Below are 23,274 nucleotides of genomic sequence, written 5' to 3'. Positions count from 1 at the left end.
GCAGGGGAGTCGCTTCACAGGCGGTGAAGCAGGTCTGCAGGTGTCTATCTTTCTCTCCTCCTCTCTGTCTTCCCCTCCTCTCTCCATTTCTCTGTCCTATCCAACAACGACGACAACAACAATAATAACTACAACAATAAAACAACAAGGGCAACAAAAGGGAATAAATAAATAAATAATTTAAAAATTTTTTAAAAAGCATTTTAAAAAATAATAAAAAAAAAAAAAAGCACAGTGTACAAAGCCCGGCGGTGGTGCAGTGGATTAAGCACACATGGCGCGACGTGTAAGGGCCGGCGTAAGGAACCCAGTTTGAGCCCCGGCTCCCCACCTGCAGGGGAATCGCTTCACAAGCGGTGAAGCAGGTCTGCAGGTGTCTATCTTTCTCTCCCCCTCTGTCTTCTCCTCCTCTCTCAATTACTCTGTCTTTTCCAACAACAACAATAACAATGATAAACAAGGGGAAACAATTTTTTAAAAAATTTTAAAAGCACAGTATAGGTTGGAGAGATAGCTCACCTGGTAAGCTATCACCTTGCTATGCACACAGCTCAGTTTCCAGCCCCTAGCATGTCACACGGGAGGTGCTGTGGCACTTAAGGGAGCCTCTGTCAATGCTGTGGTCTTTCCCTCCCTCTCTTTCTGTCTTCCTTTCTGAAAATCAACCTGGAACAGTGAAGTCATGCATTAATTAGGTCCCCACAAGCCAAAAATAAACATAGGATTCTGTACACATTAAATGTTAGTCATTGTTATTTTTATCTTATGATTAACTTTGTCTACATTCTAAGTTTAGACTCTACAACTGGCACATTTTGTTCGTTTCTGTGTCTTCAATGCCTATTACAGTATTGGCCATGTAAAATTTACTCCTGGATTCTTGGATGGAGGGATTGAGGGAGGGAGGGAGGGATGCATGGATGGATGGATGACTAAACCAATCCTAAAATAAGATCAAGATCACTGGGTTGAAGTTGACCTGAGATGTCATCAATTTTTCACCACAAGGTGCATTATCTTTATTTCCTTTGTCTATAGGCTTGATAGGAGCTCCCAAAAGAGAGACCTGGTTACAGCTCAGAGCTGAGCTAGAAGCACTGACCGACCTTTGGCTGACCCACTCCTTGAAAGCACTAAACCTCATCAATTCCCGGTAGGTGGGAGCCCCTGTTTTTCTTTGTGCTACTGAACTTTTCCAGTCTGGAAATGGACTCCTCTATTTCTTTTTTTTTATCTTTTTTTAAAATATTTTATTTATTTATTTATTTATTTATTTATTTATTTATTTATTCCCTTTTGTTGCCCTTGTTTTTTATTGTTGTTGTAGTTATTATTATTGTTATTGATGTCGTCATTGCTGGACAGGACAGAGAGAAATGGAGAGAGGAGGGGAAGACGAGAGGGAGAGAGAAAGACAGACACCTGCAGACCTGCTGCACCACCTGTGAAGCGACTCCCCTGCAGGTGGGGAGCCGGGGACTCGAACCGGGATCCTTACACCGGTCCTTGAGCCTCACACCACGTGCTCTTAACCCGCTGTACTACCGCCCAACTCCCAGACTCCTCCATTTCTACAGCTAGTGGAATTGGACTTTGCACATTCTCACTTGCACTCTTCCCAGATATTTCATAAAGCTGAAGTGTGCAAAGCACCGTGGAGAGCCTGAGCATTAGTTGAACAAATAGCAATAGAGGGAGCCAAACGGTGGTGCACCCAGTTAAGCGCACATAATACTAAGCACAAGCATCCGTGCAAGGATCCAGGTTTGAGCCCCCAGCTCCCCACCTGCAGGGGGGGATGCTTCGCACACAGCAAAGCAGGTCTGCAATAATTTGTCTTTCTCTCTCCCTCCCTATCTTCCCCTCCCCTCTTAATCTCTCTCTGTCCTATTCAATAACATGGGAAAAAATGGCTGCCAGGAGCCATGAATTCATAGTGCTGGCACTGAGCCCCAGTGATAACCCTTGAGGCAAAAAAAAAAAATAGCTATAGAGACTTATCAGTGCCCAGCACCGTAAAAGACCTTTGCATGTAGGTCCATCTTGTCCCATCCTCCTCTCTAGCCTGCATTGCCTATCATTCATAAACCACACTCAATGGCCATTGTACAAGATGTCACAGATCATCTGGCGCATATAGAGTGAAATGAAGATCCACTTTCATTTTAGGCCTCCCAGTATCTTGCTTTGTTATCTTAAATAAGATCATCTGCCTAAAAGAACAAATTACTCCCCTGCACCTACATCAAAAAAAAAAAAAATCTGAGTCAACATATAAATCATTACAAAAGGCCCACCCATGAATGGTATCCATGCTGATATGCTTTGTTTGATGTATGTACTTTGTCTCCAAAACTCAGAAACAGTTAATCCATAGCTTCAATTCTCTGGATTCTCACATGAGATCAGAACTGACAGGCGCTCTGCCATTTAGGCCAGGCCCCATTTCTCCCTGTTGTCCTCTATTTATTCCCTGTTACTCACCTGCAATATGTAAGTGTGTGGCCCTTGCCATAAACATTTGCTTTTCAAAGTATTACAGGCATATTACATTTCAACACTCCAAACAGTTTCAGATTTGAAAGAGAGGAAGAGGCAAAGTATCCTTGGACCTTCCCCTCTGCTGGGAAATTGTGCAGATGCAGTCACATCTGCCATGTTGTCCCCTCAGGCTACTGCTAGTTCCTGCGAGAGTTGGGACATTTTCAGAGTGCTTGTTTCACCATGTTGTGCCCTCAGGGCATTGTCTATATCCCCCCGATATTTGGAGTGCTTTGGTCACTCCTCCCCCTTCCCATTCTCACGAGAGTTATTATCCTATCCTGGAGTGCTATGGTTACTCCTCCCCCTTCCCATTCTCCGAAAGCTGCTCCTATAAAAGCCCTTCTTCTTCCGCACCTCGCTCTCTTGCCAGCGCTTCACTTCTGTGTTCAGATGCAGGAAAGGTTACTGCGTGAGGCAGCCATTTTCGCTACCTCCACGTGGCCCAACCTGTTTCTCTAGCACCCAACTCTGAGATGCCAGCGCAAATAAAGATTTGTGTTCCCTCTTCACTCTGGGCCTCCTCTCTCTCTTCTCTGCGGCCTGCACAACAACACCCCTCCCCACAGATGACCAACCAATTCCCACAAACCCCACCAGAATTTTCACAGCTCCAGGGTCATGCTTGTAGAGTAAGGAGGCCTGCCTTTGTGGTGTCTTTGAGTTCTAATCCACAGTCTTCTTTGTCCTCAGGCCCAATTGTGTCAACGTGCTGGTCACCACCACTCAACTCATTCCTGCCCTGGCCAAAGTCCTGCTGTATGGACTGGGCTCTGTGTTTCCCATTGAGAACATCTACAGTGCAACCAAGACTGGTAGGGGGACCCAGAGACCTCGGGGTGGTACAGGGAGGGGAGACAAGTGTGGCTTTCCATCCCCAGCCTAGAAAGTTTAAGGAAAGAACAATACGGGATGTAAAGAGCTTGTGTTTGGTTAAGACTCAGTTTCCCAAACTATCACAGGGCCCTTGAGTAGTGTGGTGAGTTGGAAACTGAACTTGAAAGCACAGCGTCCTTAGTTTGAGTCCAGCATCCCATGTACTAGAGTGATGCTCTGGTTCTTTCTCTCCCTATCTTGTGTTGAAGAAGAAAAAGAAGAAGAAGAAGAAGAAGAAGAAGAAGAAGAAATCCTCACAATACACTTGTTTTATCTCTGCTTCTGAGAAAATTGGTTAGGACTGAAATTTTCCAAAGTATATATCTAGCTAAGGAGACCTGCAAAGCTAAACACATTCCAAATATAACGACCTATATCATAATGTTTACTCTACTCTCCCATAGCAGATGAGAGGTGAGTAATCTAGCTTTGTGGAATGAACTTGTCCTCATAGCCATCGAAGAACCTAGGTCTTTCCCATTCTTTTGTTTGTTTGTTTTTCATCATTCTCTATGGTTTTACTTTCATGTATGTTGTCAGATCAGAATCTTGCTGTGTCATTACTTCATTTTATGGTAAGTGTGGAGGGGAAAAGAAAGAAATAATGCATATTTAATATTTTAAATCCAAGACTCAAAAGGGGTACACATTTCTTCTACTTACCCAACTTAGTCATTAGACCCTACTTACAAGAAGAGCTGGGAATTATAGTCCACAGCTAAATAGCTGTCAGTCAACTAAAGTTTATGTAATTCTACTTATAAGAAAGAATAGGAAATGCTAAATCATGGTACATAGGATGATTATAATTTAGGTGGTACAAGTAATCAGATAACTTGGAACCTAACCTTAATCTACCCAGAGAAAAGGTGTTTTTTTTAATTCTCTCTCAAACTTAGGGTCTTGAATTAGTGTTAAACTGCTTTAACACCTCTTTAATAGTCACTAATCTCCTTGTTAACAAATAGAACAAGCCTTGGGCTCAGAGCTTTCATCAGCTAAGAGAATTTAGAAACTAAAAATTAGCAGTGTCATTTATCTTCAAGACAAATAACATTAGTTTTAGTTGTGAGTATTACTTGTGTGATGAATGAATTTGTCTATCAGTTTAAAATGTATAGGAATACAAACTAAATCTAGTTAAAGTTTTTTTTTTTAATTAGACATCTTTACTCTTGCCCCCCCCCGGGGGGCAAAAAATAAATAAAACTCCAATTTACTCTGGGAGAATGTTCTTAAAACAATTTTTGCTTTTACTTAAGTTCTGGGTCTGATCATTACGTAAGTGCCTTCAGAGTGTAACATCATAACAATTCAGGCCACAAATGGCCACTAGAGATTCTGCAACAACACACTATGTCTTTTTATTTTCTTCCTACACATTTCTATTTATGTGCCTTTGCAGATTTATTTAGACTCTCTCTTTGAACATGATTTTATTTATTTATTTATGTATTTATGTGGCAGTGGGAAATGAATCCAAGGCCTTGCACATGTGATAGCACTACTGAACAGCTTCCCCCACCCAACGGTGTTTTCATTCTTTTTATGGGGGGGGGGGAGCAGGAGAAACAGACAAAAAAGAGAGGAAAATCACCAATACCCAAGCTCCATCCATGGAGCTACCCTCGTGCCATCCACAATGCTCCTGGGCTTGAACCCAGACCTCACACACAGCAAGGCAGTGCTCTGCTGGTAAGCTATCTCCTGGTGACTTTGTTACTTTTAATTGTGGCAAAATACACATTAAATTCACCATCATGATAATTATGTGACTAGGACAAAACATGTGTCCTGCCCTGTAAACTTTGTCTCCAGCCCCTCTGATATGTTTTTCAATGACTCCATTTAAGTAAAATTGAAGTGAGTTGATTTTTAAGAGGAAAAAAAAAATAGAATCCCAGGAAGTTTAACTTTGACTACAATGGCAACCATAATGCAATATAAATTTATCGATTCAGTATGTTGCACACCTTAAATTAACACAATGTCCCTGTATGTAACCCAGGTTTGAACCTGGCCCCCACCACGCTGAAGGAAGCTTTGGTACTGTGGAGTCTTTCCCTCTCTCCCTCTGTGTCTTTGTTCCTATTTGAAAAAATCTGCCTGGAGCAATGAAGCCCCAGCATTGACAGAAAGAAAAAGGAAAAGGAAAGTTCAAACAATATTATATGTTAATTATATCTCAATGAGCATTGCACCATCATAATCATTCTAGGTGTACAGCTCCTCATTGGCATTTAGTGATTTACTTTGTTATGTAACCATCATCAGGGCAGAACCTTTTATCATCAGCTCAAACTGAACCTCTATGTCCATTAAGCAACAATGCCCATTCCTCCTGCCCAGCCCATGACCATGCTCCTGCCTCTGTCTCTGTGACTTAGATAAGTCTACATTCTACGTAAATGAATCCTACAGTATTGTTATGGGAGAAAGGGGAGCCAGCATTCATTCCCCAACATTAAAAAGTTCATCACACATTATCTTAACAAAGAATTTAGAAGACAGCATGATTTTTCAGGTACTTTAAACTTTATTCAGGAAAATTGAGAACATTCACATGTTAGGGCATGAGAGAAAGAGAAAGTGGGGGAGAGGGAAAGCCAAGTTATCTTGTACATGATGGTTCAAGCAGAGAGAGAGCCTGTGCAAGATCAGGGGTCTTGCTTTTAAACCCCAAGTCCTGTTATACACAAACCCTTAGGAAATAGCTGGAGGTTGGAGTTACAGATATGCATTTTGCATAATCTCAAGGCCTGTGGACTGCCATTATAACTCTCCAACCCTCTTTATACTTCTGCCTTAAGGGAGAGGGGGTTATGATAAAAAAGCCTTAAAGTAAGTAAGCCTGAAGCCTTACTTACTAGGTACCCCTGAAGCCTTATTTACTGGGCACCTGTTAATAGTGGACTAGACATGTTTTGTAAACACGGAGCCCCTAGGTAAAATCAATAGAATTTCGGGGGTCGGGCGGTGGCGCAGTGGGTTAAGCACATGTGGCGCAAAGCGCAGGGACCGGCGTAAGGATCCCGGTTCGAGCCCCCGGCTCCCCACCTGCAGGGGAGTCGCTTCACAGGCGGTGAAGCAGGTCTGCAGGTGTCTATCTTTCTCTCCCCTTCTCTGTCTTCCCCTCCTCTCTCCATTTCTCTCTGTCCTATCCAACAACGAATTGCGTCAACAAGGGCAATAATAATAACCACAACGAAGCTACAACAAGGGCAACAAAAGGGGGGAAAAAAAAGGCCTCCAGGAGCGGTGGATTCATGGTGCAGGCACCGAGCCCAGCAATAACCCTGGAGGAGGAAAAAAAAAAAATCAATAGAATTTCTACTAACAACAAATATCAGGAAATCTGGGATCAGAAAACTTCTACAACAGTATGGATTTAAAAGAATCAGTATCAGTGTGAGTTAATTTTAAAAGAAAAAAAAAATCCCAGCAGGTGATGCCGTGGATAAAACATTGCACTCTCAAGCATGAGCTTACAAGTTTGATTCCCTAGCATCCCATGTGCCTGAGTGATGTACTTTTCCCTTGTGCTCTCTCTGGTTAATTAATAAATAAATGCATTTCTGTACTGGGGGAAGATAGGGCCGACGCTTATTTCCCCAACATCTAAAAAGTTTGTCACACATTATCGCAACAAAGAATTGAGAGAGCATGATTTTCAGGAATTTTAAACTTTATTCAGGAAAATTGAGAACATTCACATGTTAGGCCAAGAGACAGAGACAGAGAGAGAGAGGGAGAAACCACCAGAGCTCTCTTACATGTTGACGGAGTGCTCACCTAGGACTGGGAGTCCAATAGAGAGAGAGAAAGTGAGAGGAGCCCCCTACTCCCAACTTAAGGTCCACATAGGTAAAGAACGAAAGACAGAAAATAAGAGAGAAGCACCTGAGAGCTATTACTCACATGTTGACCTGGGCAGGGGGACCACGCCCACAGGTCTAGCTTATAACACCCAAACTCCGCCTTCACCTTTCCAAACCACGCCTGTTGCCTCTCGCATTTTCTGGGCGGTACCCTCCAGGTACCTCCTATTCCTCAACATTTCTATCACAAACTTATTTAGTTTAATTATCTTTACTTATTGGATAGAGATAGCCAGGAATCGAGAGGGAAGGGGAAGATAAAGAGGTAAAGAGAGAGAGAGAGAGACTTGCAGACCTACTTCGCACTCTCAAAGCTTTCTCCCTGTAGGTGGTGAGGGGGAGGGATCTGAACCTGGATCTTTGCATTTTGTAACATGTGCGTTCAAGCACGTGCGCCACTACCCAGCCCCTCTTATAATCTTTTTTTAGCAATCAGATTTCTGACAAAGCTGAATAACAAACACCTGAACACTCAGTGACTTTCAGCATTTTTTTATTTTTCACTCCTGGTTGGCAGGTCAGCTGTGGCTCTGCTAGGCTCTGGCCACCCTACTTATCTCCTTAGTATGGGATCAGCCGCCATCCAGGGACATAGCCTTTTTTTAAAAAAAAAATTTTTATTAACTTTATTTATTTATTGAATAGACACAGCCAGCAATTGAGAGGGAAGCGCAAAGAGCAAGGACCCGTGAGAGGATCCCCGGTCGAGCCCCCGGCTCCCCACCTGCAGGGGAGTCGCTTCACAAGTGGTGAAGCAGGTCTGCAGGTGTCTCTCTTTCTCTCCCCTTCTCTGTCTTCCTCTCATTTCTCCATTTCTCTCTGTCCTGTCCAACAATGACAACATCAGTAACAACAGCAACAATAACTACAACAATAAAACAAACAGGGCAATACAAGGAAATTAATAAATATTTCTTAAAAAGAAAGAAAATGAGAGGGAAGGGGTGATAGGGAGAAAGAAACAGATGCCTGCAGCAGCACTACTTCACCACTCATGAAGCTTTCCCCATGCAAATGAGGACCAGGCAGGGGCTTGAACCTGGGTCCTTGTCATGTTAACATGTGTGCTCAACCAGGTGCACCACCACCTGGCCTGAGGACATAGTCTTCTTTAGATAGATCCCAACATCCCTTTGAGCTAGCCAAGCGGTCATTTCAGTGCCTGAGGTGGGCGCGCGGGGCAGGGGGCATTTGCAAAGGACATGGCCTAGCGGTTTCTAGCCCTGCTCCTATTGAGGGCAGCCACAGAGGGAGGAGTGATCTGCAGCAGACCTATAGAGCTTAGTCTCCCCAGGCAGGCAGGCAGGCAGGCAGTCCCTAAGGCAAGTCACTTCACCTCTCTCTGTCTCAACTTCCCAGACTGTGAAATGGGCCCCTTGAAACATATAATAGACTATGCAGATAAAACGTTCAGCGATCCTCAGTAGAGCACGAGGCCTCATGACACAGGGATTAGTGTCTCATGCCCGTTACCATCATGTTCATCTTAATGGTACTTCATCAGACCTGAGCCTCAACTTCCTTATCTTGAAACTAGGAATTACACTTATTCCAATTTCATGAGGATTGCCGTGCTGGTTAGATGAATTGAAGCAAGTCAGTGGTTCCCAACAGGGATGGTGGGTGAGGATGTGGACTTGTGTCCTGGAGACATTTGGCCACATCTGAAGATGATTTCCATTTTCAAACTGAGAGCTAGTGCTACTAGTAGTGGGTGGAGGCCAGGGATGCTGGGAAGTGCCCTACAGTACTCAGAGCAGCCTCCCAAGCAAAGATCTATCCAGCCCAAAGTGTCAACAGTGCTGAGAAGATACTGAAGTCCTGATCCTCTTAGCATGGGAGGTAGCGCAGCAAGTAGTGCTTGAGACTAGTGGCTGTGGGATCTTGATTTTGGTCTGAACACTGTAAATGCCAGAGTAATTCTATTTTCTTTCACTTGCTCTCTGTGTCTTGAGTTTTTCTGTTTGTTTTGTTTTGTTGTTTGCCACCAGTGATTGTTGAGGCTCAGTGCCTGCACCACAACTTCTATGCAACTGGTGACAATCTGTTTTATAGAGACAGAGATAAACAGAGGAGAGGAAGAGAGAGATAGACATCTGCAGCCCTGTTTCACTGCTCATGAAGCTTCCCCCCTGCAGATGGGGACCAAGGGCTTGAACCTAGGTTTTTTTTATTAATTTTTTAATTTATTTATTTTCCCTTTTGTTGCCCTTGTTGGAACCTAGGTTTTTGAACACAAGCTAATGTGTGCACTCCACTGGGTGCAACACCACCTGGCCCTGTGTGTCTTGTTTACAAATAAATATCTGAAAAAACGAATAAGGTGGGGAAGAGAGCATAATGGTTATGTAAAAGACTTTCATACCTGAGACTCAGAAGTTTCAGGTTCAGTTTGCAGTACCACCATAAGTCAAAGCTGAGCAGTGCTCTGATTTCTTTCTCTCTCATTAGATAATACAATATTAAAAGAGAAAGAAAATAAATATTTGAAAATAACAATTCAGAGTGACTAAAAAATAAAAGCATGTCATAAACTGCTTTTATTGCTTTTATTCTTATTGCTATGGTTACTGAACGTGCAAACAGGGTGAACTAATAAGCTTTAAACCCAGTATGTCTGGCTGTATGCTGCTGTCCAGACACCTGGGGAGAAGAAAAATGTCAAGCAGCAGTCGTCAACAGATAGCACACAAGGCTAGGGAGAGGGCATAGTGGTTATGCAAAAGACTCTCATGCCCGAGACTCCAAGGTCCAGGTTCAGTTCCCAGCACCACTATAAGCCAGAGCTGAGCAGTGCTCTGGTCTAGTATCTCTCTGTCATTAAAATTAATTTTAAAAATGTTTTAAGGAATATAGCACAAAGAAAAGTACACAGGGGACCTATGATGGAGGACCAACTTCATCACTAGGCTCCAGACTGAATCCCAGCACTCATTCTTCCCAACTCTGGATTGAGGGCGACTCCCTTCATATCTCAGGGCTTCGGTTTCCCCTGTGAAGTGGGCCCTTCACTCCTGCATGGATGGCCTCCTCCAGACCCTGTATTGCCTGTCTGTGTCATGCTGGACAAGCTGTGTCACTTGTCGTTCGTCACTTGGGGACTGGAGCAGAGTTCACACACCTAAAACATTTGGTCCAGGATAAAAATGATCACTACCTAGCCTTCAGGTGAACAACTGAAAACTGTAATCAGTGGCTGTTAGCCTCTGCAACCCTGGATCCTCCTGAAATATCTCTTCTGTCTCCCCTCCCCTATGTGTACAGGGAAGGAGAGTTGCTTCGAGAGGATAATGCAGAGATTCGGACGAAAAGCCGTCTACATCGTGATTGGCGATGGAGTCGAAGAGGAGCAGGGAGCCAAAAAGGTATTCCTTCTGAAAACCTTCAGACTGCCTTTTCTTCCTCTCTTGAGTTTGCCTTGTGGCCCTCCAGGGCTCACTATACGGACTGCCTCTGCCTCCCCATGGCTGACCGGGTTCCCTCCTTCCCAGGCTTCTTGCTCACTAGTCCATTCCCATTTGCAAATCACAGAATCATCCTGAGTAATTTCCTCCTGCAAATCCCCCTCCATGTCTCTGGCTGCTGCCCCTGGTAGCCCTGGATTATTTCTGGGACAACTGCTTAGGAGCCCAGAGACACTCTGTCAGGGCAAGCCAGGAGGGGGGCTGGTGCACGTGTGTGTTTTATTTAATACTCACTGATCATATGTTCCAGGAACCCTTTCCAGTTAATAAAGACAGCATTAAGCTATGAAAAAGAAAATCCTGCATTTGTGATCTCAGGCCCATGAGGAGAGGGGCAGGAGGTTCTGGTGGTCGTGGCTCTGTTCTTGGGAAAGAAACAGCTGCCAGACTCCTGGGTCTGGACTTGTCAACGGCATCCCCAAGTGCCTGCCCCCCCTGCTCAGAGGCCTGGAAGCAGACTGTTAATGTCAAAGAGCTTAATTGGGGGAACCTGGTTTCTCCCTTCACTCCCTGGCAACAAATTCCAAGGCAGCGCAGAAATATTCAGGGTCTGTACAGATGAAACCCACAAGATGAGGGAGGGCCCCAGGAGCACTGCAAGATGGATCAGAAAAGGGGAGCTTGGAAGTCTTTGCATATGCTGTTCCATGCACCTGGAAGGTGCCTCCCCTTTCCCAGCTCAGAGGGACTCTTCCTTCAGCTTAGTTTCAGCAGCATTTCTGGAAGAAAGAATTTCCCACCCAGATCTTTCAGACAAATATGGCTTCCTGTAATTTCCTCCCCAGCTGTTCATATTCTGTCTTCAAACAGTTATCCCTTGTTGTCACAAAAGAATTACCAGTGCTCACTCAGATAGTGTGCAGCTTTGAAATTGTGTAGCCCAGCATGTTACAGTGCACAAGGAGCCAGGTTCAAGCCCCTGCTGCCCACCTACAGGGAGAAAGCTTCACGAGTGGTGAAGCAGCACTGCAGGTGTCTCTCTGTCTCTCTCCCTCTCTATCACCCCCTTCCCTCTCGATTTCTGGCTGTCTCTACCCAATGAATAAAGATAATATCAATGTGCAAGGACCCAGGTTCAAGCCCCCAGTCCCCACCTGCAGGGGGAAACCTTTGCGAGTGGTGAAGCAGGGTTGCAAGTATCTTTCTGTCTCTTTCCTTCTCTGTCCCCTCTTTCCTCTCGATTTCTGATTGTCTGTATCCAATAAATAAATAAATATCAAAAAAGAAAGAAACGGAAATTGTGCAACCCAGTTTGAGTCTGGCCCCCACCACATTGAAGGAAGCTTTAGTGCTGTGGTGTCTTTCCTTCCCTGTCTCTGTCTGCCTCACTCTATCTGAGAAAAAAAAAAAAAGTCATCCTAGAGTGATGAAGTCTCAGAGGCAACAATAACAACAACAACAGAAATGACCAGTGCTGACTCTGCAGCTAGTGTGTAAACATCTGGGAGTCGAGCGGCAGCACAGCGGGTTAAGCGCAGGTGGTGCAAAGTGCAAGGATCAGAGTAAGGATCCCAGTTCGAGCCCCCGGCTCGAACTGATGATAACATTAACTATCGATTGTCTTTTTGAACCCTAAGACAGCAGGAACCTCACATCTCCACTATAGAGCCCCTACTTCCCCCAGTCCTATAACTTTTTATCCAGTCATCTGTTGAAGGGCATTTTGGCTGTTTCCAAGTTTTTGCTACTAGGAATAAAGCTGATACGGACATGGGGGTGTGTATATCCCTTTGAATCAGTGTTATTATATCTTTTGGGTATATGCCTAGTAGTGCTATTGCTGGATCAGAAGGCATTTCCATTTGCATTTGTTAAAGGATTCTCCAGACTGTTCTCCATAATGGCTGCACCAGTTTGCACTCCCACCAGCAGGTAGTAGAGTTCCTCTCTCTCCACGTCCTCTCCAGCACTTATCTTCCTTGTTTTATTGCTGGAACCCATTCTCACAGGTGTGAGGTAGAATTTAAGTGTGGGGTGCATGGCTGTGATGCAGCGGGTTAAGCGCACGTGGCACGAAGCGCAATGACCGGCTCAAGGATCTCGATTCAAGCCCCGGCTCCCCACCTGCAGGGGAGTCACTGCACAGGTGGTGAAGCAGGTCTGCAAGAGTCTATCTTTCTCTCCTGTCTGTCTTCCCCTCCTCTCTCCATTTCTCTCTGTCCTATGTGACAGCAATAACAAAAATAATACAGCAACAACAATAATAATAACAATAGCAACAATAAACCAGGGCAACAAATTGAGAAAAAATAGCCTCTAGCAGCGGATTCGTAGTGCAGGCACCGGAGGTTAAAAAAAAAAAAAAAAAAAAGAACTTAGGTATGGTTTTAATTTCCATTTCTCTAATGATGAGTGAATTGGAGCATTTCTTTCTTTTTTTTTTTATTTTCCCTTTTGTTGTCCTTGTTGTTTTTCATTGTTGTTGTAGTTATTGTTGTTGTTGATATTGTTGGATAGGACAGAGAGAAATGGATAGAGGAGGGGAAGACAGAGACGGGGAGAGGAAGATAGACACCTGCAGACCTGCTTCACCATTTGTGAAGCGACTCCCCTGCAGGTGGGGAGCCAGGGACTTGAATTGGTATCCTTAAGCCGGTCCTTGCGCTTTTGCACCACGTGCACTTAACTCACTGCGCTACCGCCTGACTCCCAAATTGGAGCATTTCTACATATATCTGTGGACCGTGTGTATCTCTTCCTTAAAGAACCATCTATTCATATCTTCTGCCCACTTTCTTATTGAGGCTGTTTTTCTTTTTGCTGAGCTGTCTCTCTCCCTCTTCTTCCTATTCATCTTCTCCTCTTTCTCTCTATCTTCTTTCTCGACATGAATGGAGAAGTGGCCTGGAGTGGTGAAACTACATATGTGAGGCCCTGGCTTCACAAAATAATAATGGTGATGGTGGTGACACAGGCAGATGTTGCCCAAACAGGGGCGGTCAGCACATGCGTCACAGGGGCTCCAAGAGCAGGACATCTGCAGGAGACTGTGGGCTATGCAGTGAGACTGCGCAGAGCTGCTAGAGCCCACTCCCCTCCCTCCAGATTCAGATCTAATGAACATTGTGCCCCAAGCATTTGCCAGGAATCAAAGTGCAGATTCACTTCTACCCAGGCAAGACGGGAGAATTCCGTGTCTTCAGGCCTGTGACCTAGAGGCCCCGGAACGTGCTCTTTGCCTCCCACCTGGGGGATAACAGAGAGTCCGTGAGCAGCTGCTGCCACACGTCTGCTTTGTCATCAATCTGAGCGGCTAATGGGGCGGTGTAGCAGATGCTCGAAATCATCCATTTACTGTCCTGGAGTGAAATGTAAAGATAATATAACTACTTAAGACCGCAGTGTCCAAAGGGCCACTACCTACGGGCACTCAAGGAGAGATCAAGGAGAAGCCATCTGTGCTCAAAATAAGATTTGTTACAGTGTGAAAGTGATGTGGCACAGCGTCCTAGTGCTCTCAGCCGAAGTTCACATCAGAGTTGATGTGACCTGACAAACACAGGTGGGCACATAAGCACAGGTGTGCGGCTTCAGCTATTCCTGAGCAGCATAGCCGCTGCAGCCTGGCAGCCACAGTGTCGTTTCTCCTGGCTGGTAGGCAACTCATGGAAGGGTTCTGAAAGGAGAAGGGGGGGCTGTGGAGATAGCATAATTATTATGCAAAAAGACTTTCATGTTTGAGGCTCTGAGAGCCCAGATTATAAATCCCCTGTACCACCATAAACCAGAGCTAAGCAATTTTCTGGTTCTCTCTGTTTCTCTCTCTCTCTCTCTCTCTCTCTCTCTTTCTCTCTCCCTCCCTGCCTCCCCCCTCCCTCCCCCCTCTCATTAAAGTAAAATAGATTAAATGCATATTTTAAAAAATACAGAAGCCAGGGAGATATTTCAATAGATAAAGTGTTAAGATTTACATTCAGGAGTGGGCAAATCTGCTGTGGGCAGTAGCACAGCGGGTTAAGCGCAGGTGGCGCAAAGCGCAAGAATAGGCACAAGGATCCCGGTTCGAGCCCCCGGCTCCCCATCTGCAGGGGAGTCGCTTCACAGGCAGTGAAGCAGGTCTGCAGGTGTCTGTCTTTCTCTCCCCTCTCTGTCTTCTCCTCCTTTCTCCATTTCTCTCTGTCCTACCCAACAACGATGACATCAATAATAACTACAATAATAAAACAACAAGGGCACCAAAAGAGAATAAATAAATAAATATTTAAAAAAAAAAAGATTTGCATGTATGAGTCCTGAGTTTGCCAGAGTAATGTTCTGGTTCTCTCTCCTCAGTGTCTTGTTAAAAAATAAGTCTAGTTTTCTTTTTTATCTTTTATAAATTATTTTATTTTTATTTCTTTATTGAGTGACTAATGGTTTACAGTTGACAGTAAAATACAATAGTTTGTACATGTATAATATTTCCACATAACAATACACCCCCAGCTACGCCCTCCTCTGCCATCATGTTCCAAGGCCTGAACCCTTCCCCCAACCCCAGAGTCTTTTACTTTGTTGCAAAGTTTTTATTATTAATTATTATTATCTTTATTTATTGGATAGAGGCAGCCAGAAATAGAGAGGGAAGGGCAAGACAGGGAGAGAGACAGAGAGACATATTCTGCACTGCCTCACCACTCTCAGAGCTTTCCCCATGCAGGTGGGAACCAGGGGCTCGAATCCAGGTCCTTGCACATTGTAATATGTGCTCTCAATCAGGTGCACCACCACCCAGCCCCTTTTTTATCTTTTTTTTTGTTTGCTTTTTTATTTATTTATTGCCTTCAGAGTAATTGTTGGGGCTCACTGCCTGCACTACGAATCCACTGCTCCTGGAGTCCATTTTCCCCATTTTGTTGCCCTTGTTATTACCCTTGCTGTTGTCATTATTGTTGTTGTTGTTGTTGAATAGGACAGAGAGAGATCGAGAGAGGAGAGGAGATAGAGAGGGGGAGAAAAAGACAGATACCTGCAGACCTGCTTCACCACCCATGAAGCGACCCTCCTGCAGGTGAGGAGTTGAGGGCTGGAACCGTGATCCTTGTGCTTTGATCCATATGCGCCTAACCTGCTGCGCCACCGCCTGACCCCCATCTTTAAAAAAAAAAAAATCTTTCGTGATTGACTCTAGTTACACTCCTGGGAAATCCAGGTGTTATTAAAAATATGCAAAATATTACAGAGGACAAGTAAAATGGAGCTGAGTCCAGATTCAGGTTCCTGTCAACAGGACCATGCATATCAGAGTATGTGGCAGCACTTCCACACACTCCTCAGGTGAAGCTCTGTAGAATGAGACGGTATGTCTACCCCCACTGTCACACCAAAAGCCGCTAGGGCCAGCTATAGGCACGATCCTGGTTCTAGCTCAGGCCCCACTGCATTGGGGGCAGCTTTGGTATTGTGGAGTCTCTGTCTCCCTCTATCTCTGTTCTGTCTCTTTACTTTTTTGCCACCAGGATTATTACTGGGCCTCCATGCCTGTACAATGAACCCACCGCTCCTGGCGGCCATTCCTCTCTCTCTCTCTCTCTCTCTCTCTCTCTCTCATTTCTTTATCTGATAGGAGAGAACTTAAGAAGAGAGGAGGAAATAAAAAAGGAAAAGAGACAGAGAGACACCTGCAGTACTTGCTTCGATGCTCCTGAAGCTTCCCTCTTTCAGGTAGGGAGCAGGGGTTCAAACCCAGGTTCTTGTGCACAGTAATATATAAGCTTAACCAGATGTCTCATTGTCTGACCCACCCCACCCCCCTCTCTATCTGAAAAAAGTCAGGCTGGAGCAGTGAAGCCCCAGTAACAGCAAATTAATTAATTAATGGTATTTTTTTGTGTGAGAGAGACAGAAAGAGATGTAGGCCAGTTGGAATCTCCCTCAGCGTGTGGCAGAGGACAGTGCCTGGCCTGGGAGTGCTTGACCTGAACCATGCTCCCTTACCCACTGCTCTCTATTCTCATTCCTGTGGAAACCATCAATAGTTCTCACTACCTGAGCACTGTGCCACCCCATTTCTTTTTTCTTTTTTTTTTTTTTGCCTCCAGGGTTATCGATGGAGCTCAGTGCCAGCACTACAAAGCCACAGCTCCTGGCAGCTTTTTTTTTTTCATTTGATTCCTTAGGACAGAGGAAATTGAAAGGGAAGGAGGAAATAGAGAGAGAGAAAGGTAGACACCTGTAGACCTGCTTCACCACTTAGGAAGCATCCTGCTGCAGGTAGGGAGCTCAAACCCAGTTCCTTGCGCATAGTACTGTGTGCAGTTAACTGGATGCACCAGCCCAGCCCCACCACAACCATTCTTACCCCATTTTCCAGAGTGGATTTGAGACTCAGAAATGTGGATGCATTTCCCTAAGGTCACACAGCTGCCGCATATAGACCGATGATGTTTGGGCTCCAAATTCCTAGTAGGAAAGGAGCAGACATGGAAGGTTTTTTTGTTTGTTTGTTTGTTTGTTTTTTAAATGACAGAGAGGACTTCCGTGCATGGGAAGGAGCTTATTACACTACTTGCATTTTAATTACTATTTAATTTACTATGATTGTAATTTTTTTTTTGCCTCCAGGGTTATTGCTGAGGCTCGGTGCCTGCACTAGGAATCCACTGCTTCTGGAAGCCATTTTCCCCATTTTGTTGCCCTTGTTGTTGCACTTGTTGTAGTTGTTATTGTTGTCATAGCTGTTGTTGTTGTTGTTGGATAAGACAGAGAAAAATCGAGAGAGGAGGGGAAGACAGAGGGGGAGAGAAAGACAGACACCTGCAGACCTGCTTCATTGCTTGTGAATTGACTCCCCTGAAGCTTGGGAGCCGGGCTCAAACCAGGATCCTTACACCTGCCCTTGCGCTTTGTGCCATGTGCATTTAACCCGCTGCACTACCGCCCAGCTCCCGACGTGGAAGCTTTCAGACTGCCTGTCTGAGTTGTTGGGACAAAAGTGAGACCCACCAAAGAGAACCAGGGTGTGTATACCCCCTTATAGAAGGCTCCCTCAAGACCCCTGCCAGCATCAGAGGAGACAGCATAATGGTTATGCAAAGAGACTCTCATACCTGAGGCTCCAAAGTCCCAGGTTCATTCCCCACCACAACATAAACCAGAGCTGAGCTGTGCTCTGATAAAAAAATTTAAAAATTTTAAAAAATCCTGGCAGTGTGTGAGACCGAGGCCTCAGTGTGTTAGTGAGAAGGGCTGCTCTCCCGCTTGATGGATGGGAGTCATTAGCCCAGGCGACCGACACCTGAGCAGCATGAACTATGGCAGCAGGACACAGGGCTCTGCCTGTTTGGGCTGCCTGTGTTGTTAATATCTCCATTTCACTGGTTCATTTTTCTCCACCTCTCTGAAAGTGATAAATCCAGCTGCAATATGGAGCCATCAGGCTTAGGGGAGGCAACTGAGACAGTCGCTGCCACTCCTGCTCATTTCCTCCCAGGAAAATAAATCACATTCCAAAGGGGCACAGATTGGCCGGGCAGCAGCCAGAATCCATCGTTGCAGAGAAATGGAGTCCTGCCCGGGGGCTGAGGACTGAGGCTGGGGCTGGGGGGAATTAGAGCAGCTGGAAGGCATCAAAGTCAGAGCATCCATTGGTGGCCTCAGAGAGAGACTCTGCTCCCTGGGAGTGAAGGAGGAAAAAGTGTGCTCAATGAAGGTGGTACTTAGCTTCCTGGAGCAGGAGGTGGGGCACCTGGTAGAGCACACATGTTGCCATGAGCAAGGGCCCCACTTCAAGGCCCTGGTTCCCACCTTTCTTTTTTTTTTTATTAAGTTTTTATTTATTTATTTATTTTCTTTTTGTTGCCCTTGTTGTGGTTATTAATGTCATTGTTGTTGGCTACGACAGAGAGAAATGGAGAGAGGAGGGGAAGACAGAGAGGAGGAGAGAAAGACAGACACCTGCAGACCTGCTTCACTGCTTGTGAAGTGACTCCCCTGCAGGTGGGGAGCCGGGGGCTCGAACTGGGATCCTTATGCAGGTCCTGGCGATTTGCGCCACGTGCGCTTAACCCGCTGCGCCACCGCCCGACTCCCCCTGGTTCCCACCTTTAGGGAGGAAAGCATCACGGGCAATCAAGCAGTGCTACTGGTGTCTCTCTTTCTTCCACTTTATCTCCCTCTCCCTGTTTCAGTTTCTCACTGTCCTATCAATTAATTTATTAAATTTTAAATTTATTTATTTATTCTGGGCAGAGACTGAAGTTGAAAGGGAAGAGGGAGACAGAGACACCTGTAGCACTGATTCACCACTTATGAAGCTTCCCTACTGCAGGTGGGACCTGGGGGCTTGAACCTCGGTCTTTGCACGCAGTGATGTGTGCACTCAACTAGGTGCATGGCCACCCGGTTCCTTTTTTTTTTTTTCAATTTTTTTAAGAAAGAGAAACTTGGTGGTCTGGGAGGTGGCACAATGGATAAAGCATTGGACTCTCAAGCTTGAGGTCTTGAGTTCGATCCCCAGCAGCACATGTACCAGAGTGATGTCTGATTCTTTCTCTCTCTCTCTCTCTCTCCTCCTGTCTTTCTCATAAATAAATAAAATCTAAAAAAAAAAAAAGAGGGAAACTTGGGGCCAGGCGGTAGCGCAGCGGGTTAAGTGCACATGGTGCACAGCGCAAGGACTGGCATAAGGATCCCAGTTCAAGCCTCTCGCTCCCCAGTTGCAGGGGAAGCAGGTCTGCTGGTGTCTATCTTTCGCTCCCCTCTCTGTCTCCTCTCTCAATTTCTCTCTGTCCTGTCCAACAACAACAATACTAATAACAAAAACAACGATAAACAAAGGCAACAAAAGAGGGAAAAAATGGCCTCCAGGAGCAGTGGATTCATAGTGCAGGCACCGAGCCCCAGCAGTAACCCTGGAGGCAAGAAGAAAAATAAACTTTCATGCCTGCTGCTGAAAGGTCCCAAATTCAGTAACAACAGTAATGGCAACAATAACAACAACAACAAGGGCAACAAAGTGGGCAACATAGCCTCCAGGAACTACAGATTCATAGAGACACCGAGCCCCAGTGATGACCCTGGAGGCAAAAAAAAGAAACTTCCCTTCCTTCCTTCCCTCCCTCCTTTCCTCTTCTCATTCCTGCCACAAATGTGCCTTGAGCATCTGCTGTGTGGCAGGGCCCAGGCAATCTAGCAGTCAAGGGCATATTCCAAGTTCAAAGCCCCTTCATACCTGTGTCTTCATTCCCCTCCCCCCACCTCTTTCCTACATTTGCAAGCTCCCTCCTTCTCATCCTCTGGACCTGCTGCCTTTTTTTTTTTTTTCCATTTCCATGGACAGGACAGAGAGAAATTAAGAGAGGACGGAGAGGGAGAGAGAAAAACACCTGCAGACCTGCTTCACCACTTGTGAAGCCCTGCAAGTGGGGAGCCAGGGGCTTGAACCCAGATCCTTGCATGGATCTTTGTGCTTAGTACTTGGGCACTTAACCCGGTACACCACCACCTAGCCCCCCCCCCCTTCTATCTGCACAACTCAGCCCAGTGTGGTGAAGACTCAGTGCGAACAGAAAATAGGAAGAACTGGCAGAGTATTAGCTGCAGAGCCCACAGAGCCACGAACGGGTTTGATGAATTCCGGGAATCATACCAAGAGCTCTAGACACCCATATGTTCATCAAACACCATCACTTCACTTCATAAATAAAGCCAGTGACTGTCTGGGTAAAGACTTGTCATTCTTTTTACTACGAGTAGAAGAAAACATGATGATCATTCAAGTACTTTCCCACCCAACAAGATTAGAAGTAGATGTCTTTGACTTTATTTCAGTAGGTCAGACATTTACCCCAATACCCTCCCTTCCAACTCTGCTTTTCTGACTATCTCTAACCCGACCTTTTATTCTCTGATTTATTGCTTCATGATCTCAAAATGGCTGTCCCAGGGGCTGGGCAGTGACACACCCATTAAAGCACACACGTTACAGTGTACAAGGACCTGAGTTCAAGCCCCTAAGTCCCCACCTGCTGGGGGAAAGCTTCATGAGCAGTGAAGTAGGGTGGCAGGTGTCTCTTTTTTTTTTCCCCTCTCTATCCCCCCACCTTCTCTCTAGATTTCTATCTCTATCCAATAAATAAATAAATAAATATATATATATATATATATATATATATAAATACAGCTTCCCCAGCTCCAGGAGTGCATACTACCATGGTAACATGCAAGTTGGAAGGAGGAATAATCTTCAGGTGTCTCTCTCTAATCGTGGAAGAAGCCCTTTGCTGAGTCCTGTCCCGTCCCATCACCTCAAACCAACTTCCTCTGTTGCTTCAGTGGGTCACAAGTCAGGCAGGGTTGCAGGACAAATCCCTGAGCAGCACAGGCTGAACTGATCACACGGACTCAGAGGGACAAGATATGTGTGGCCAGCATGGTGGGTCCAGACCAGAGGGAGAGCTGCCAGCACCGTGGCATGCCTCCACTTTGGAAATGTCAGGTGCCAGACTGACAGGGGTCAGCTTCTGGGACCCAGAAGCTGGCAGGGGGTGGGGGGTGGGGGGCACGGAGCAGGGTCCTGACCACACAGCCATGCTCTCTCTGTGTTCCAGCACAACATGCCCTTCTGGAGGATATCCTGCCACGCCGACCTGGAGGCACTGAGGCACGCCCTGGAGCTGGAGTACTTATAGCAGAAGCATCAGCACCACACACCTGCCAGTGCAGGCACCTCCCACACACCCCGACCCCTTGACCCCTTGCCTACTCACCTCCTGCCAGATGCTGGGCCCCCAGCAGGGCCTACACGGTGAGGACAGAGGACACTCTCAGCGATCGATTGTCTCTGAAGCTGTCCTTCTCAGAACAAGCGTCCCAATAGCAGAGCGCCCTTGGTGGCTTTGGAATGTGTAACTTTGGGGAGAGGGCCTGGCTCAAAGTCCAGTCTTTTCCACCAGACTCAGAACAAAACTAAGGACCTACTGGCGTGGAGGTGGGCTGGCACTGAGGAGGGGGAACAGGCTCACTTTTTGATTCTTTTTAATTTATGGACTAATCCCATTACTCTCGGTATTACACTCTTGTACCTGTGTTGTTGGTTTTCTTAATCGTTGGTTTGTTTTTTTTTTTTTTTCCCCTTTGGAATTTATTTTGTATTTTGTTTGAACAGGCATGTGGGGTGGTGCAGTTCTAATTTAAGCACTCTCTGCTCCGAATTGTGTTCTGTGGGGGGGTGGGAGGGGGGACACAATCATTCATTGACCATTGAGCGGGAGGTGATTGGGGGTTGTCGGGAAGGCTGTTGCTTGTGTTTGTTCGAAGGACCTGACCTGACATCATGTGGACAGTGCACGTGCCTTATGCTGCCATCTTGTTTTCTACGAAAAGAAGGCCCTGGATTCCAGGAAGAGGGGGGCGCTGGGGAGGAGGTGGGACTTTGTGACAGATGAAAGGCATTAAATAAAACCTGGTTTACATTTTGAAATGGGGGAAGGTGTCACTCACTACGTACTTGTCTTCTTCCAAGTCATCTTTTAAATGTGTAATTAATAGTGGGTTACAAGATTATAAGATTACAGGGTTCCACACCGCACCCACCACCAAGTCCTGTCTGTGCCTCCACCCTCTTCCTGATAACCGCCATAGTGCTCACAGTGTCTTAGAGACAGCCTGTTTACATCTGCTTTTGTTCTATTTATTGCCTTTTGCCTGTTTGTTTTTTGCAAGTTCATGTGTTTCAAGTTTCTATAAGTCCTCACTATCTCTTTTTTATTTTCCAGCTTACTTGGTTTGCTTTATTATTTATTTATTTATTTTATTTATTCCCTTTTGTTGCCCTTGTTTTATTGTTGTGGTTATTATTGTTGTCATCATTATTGTTGGATAGGACAGAAATAAATGGAGAGAGGAGGGGAAGACAGAGAGGGGGAGAGAAAGATAGATACCTGCAGACCTGCTTCACCGCCTGTGAAGCGACTCCCCTGCAGGTGGGGAGCCAGGGGCTCGAGCCGGGATCCTTAACGCCATTCCTTGTGCTTTGCACCACGTGCGCTTAACCCGCTGCGCTACCGCCCGACTCCCAAAGAGTGAGGTTCAAAGGCCAACAGACTCACAAACCTGTTTTATTTTTTTTAATTATTTCTATTAGTGATTTAATCGTGGTTTACAGGATCATAAAATCACAGAGATGTACTTCCCCACCACCATGGTTCTGTGCCCTCCTGCCCCCTCCCAGTCCTCTCCTCTTGTCCCCAGGGAAAACCACCATAGTCACTTACTGTTTTCTCACCACTCTCAAGGCTTCCACATGTGCTGGCCTTTTTCAGTCTTTTTTTTTCCATTGCGGAAGAATAAAATCCAACTAGCAGTAGCTTAAGTCAAAAGAAAAGAACAGTGTCTCTGCAGGAGTATTGTTAGTGCCTATCTGCGCACATGATGGACCCAGTGATGGGGCCTCTGTTCTGTGGCACCTTCCTTCGCAGACAGGAAATTCCCTGCCAGGCACAGATCACCATGAAAATCTTTGAGCAAAATGATACAAAACACCTTGAAGCATGTTTCCTTTGCCAAATTTGAGTCTTGGGCTTATGGGCCTGGCT

The 23,274-nt window shown here is 45.6% G+C and overlaps 1 protein-coding gene across 3 annotated transcripts in view; it reads left to right on the top strand.

Moving 5' to 3' along the window:
* The window catches only part of EYA2 (EYA transcriptional coactivator and phosphatase 2), a 326,053-nt gene extending 303,889 nt beyond the window's left edge, over positions 1–22,164 (top strand). For all 3 annotated transcript variants that reach the window (XM_007526717.3, XM_060185905.1, XM_060185898.1), the window contains 4 exons: positions 1,039–1,153; positions 3,235–3,356; positions 10,560–10,660; positions 21,289–22,164. In XM_007526717.3, the coding sequence (XP_007526779.1) occupies positions 1,039–1,153; positions 3,235–3,356; positions 10,560–10,660; positions 21,289–21,369 (419 nt within the window). In that variant the 3' untranslated portion in view covers positions 21,370–22,164. The remainder of the gene's footprint in view (positions 1–1,038; positions 1,154–3,234; positions 3,357–10,559; positions 10,661–21,288) is intronic.
* The last annotated feature ends 1,110 nt before the right edge of the window (positions 22,165–23,274 follow it).

This window comes from Erinaceus europaeus, chromosome 1 (genome assembly GCF_950295315.1).
Source record: "Erinaceus europaeus chromosome 1, mEriEur2.1, whole genome shotgun sequence".
Classification (NCBI taxonomy): Eukaryota; Metazoa; Chordata; class Mammalia; order Eulipotyphla; family Erinaceidae; genus Erinaceus; species Erinaceus europaeus.
This window is presented reverse-complemented; position numbering and strand designations above follow the sequence as displayed.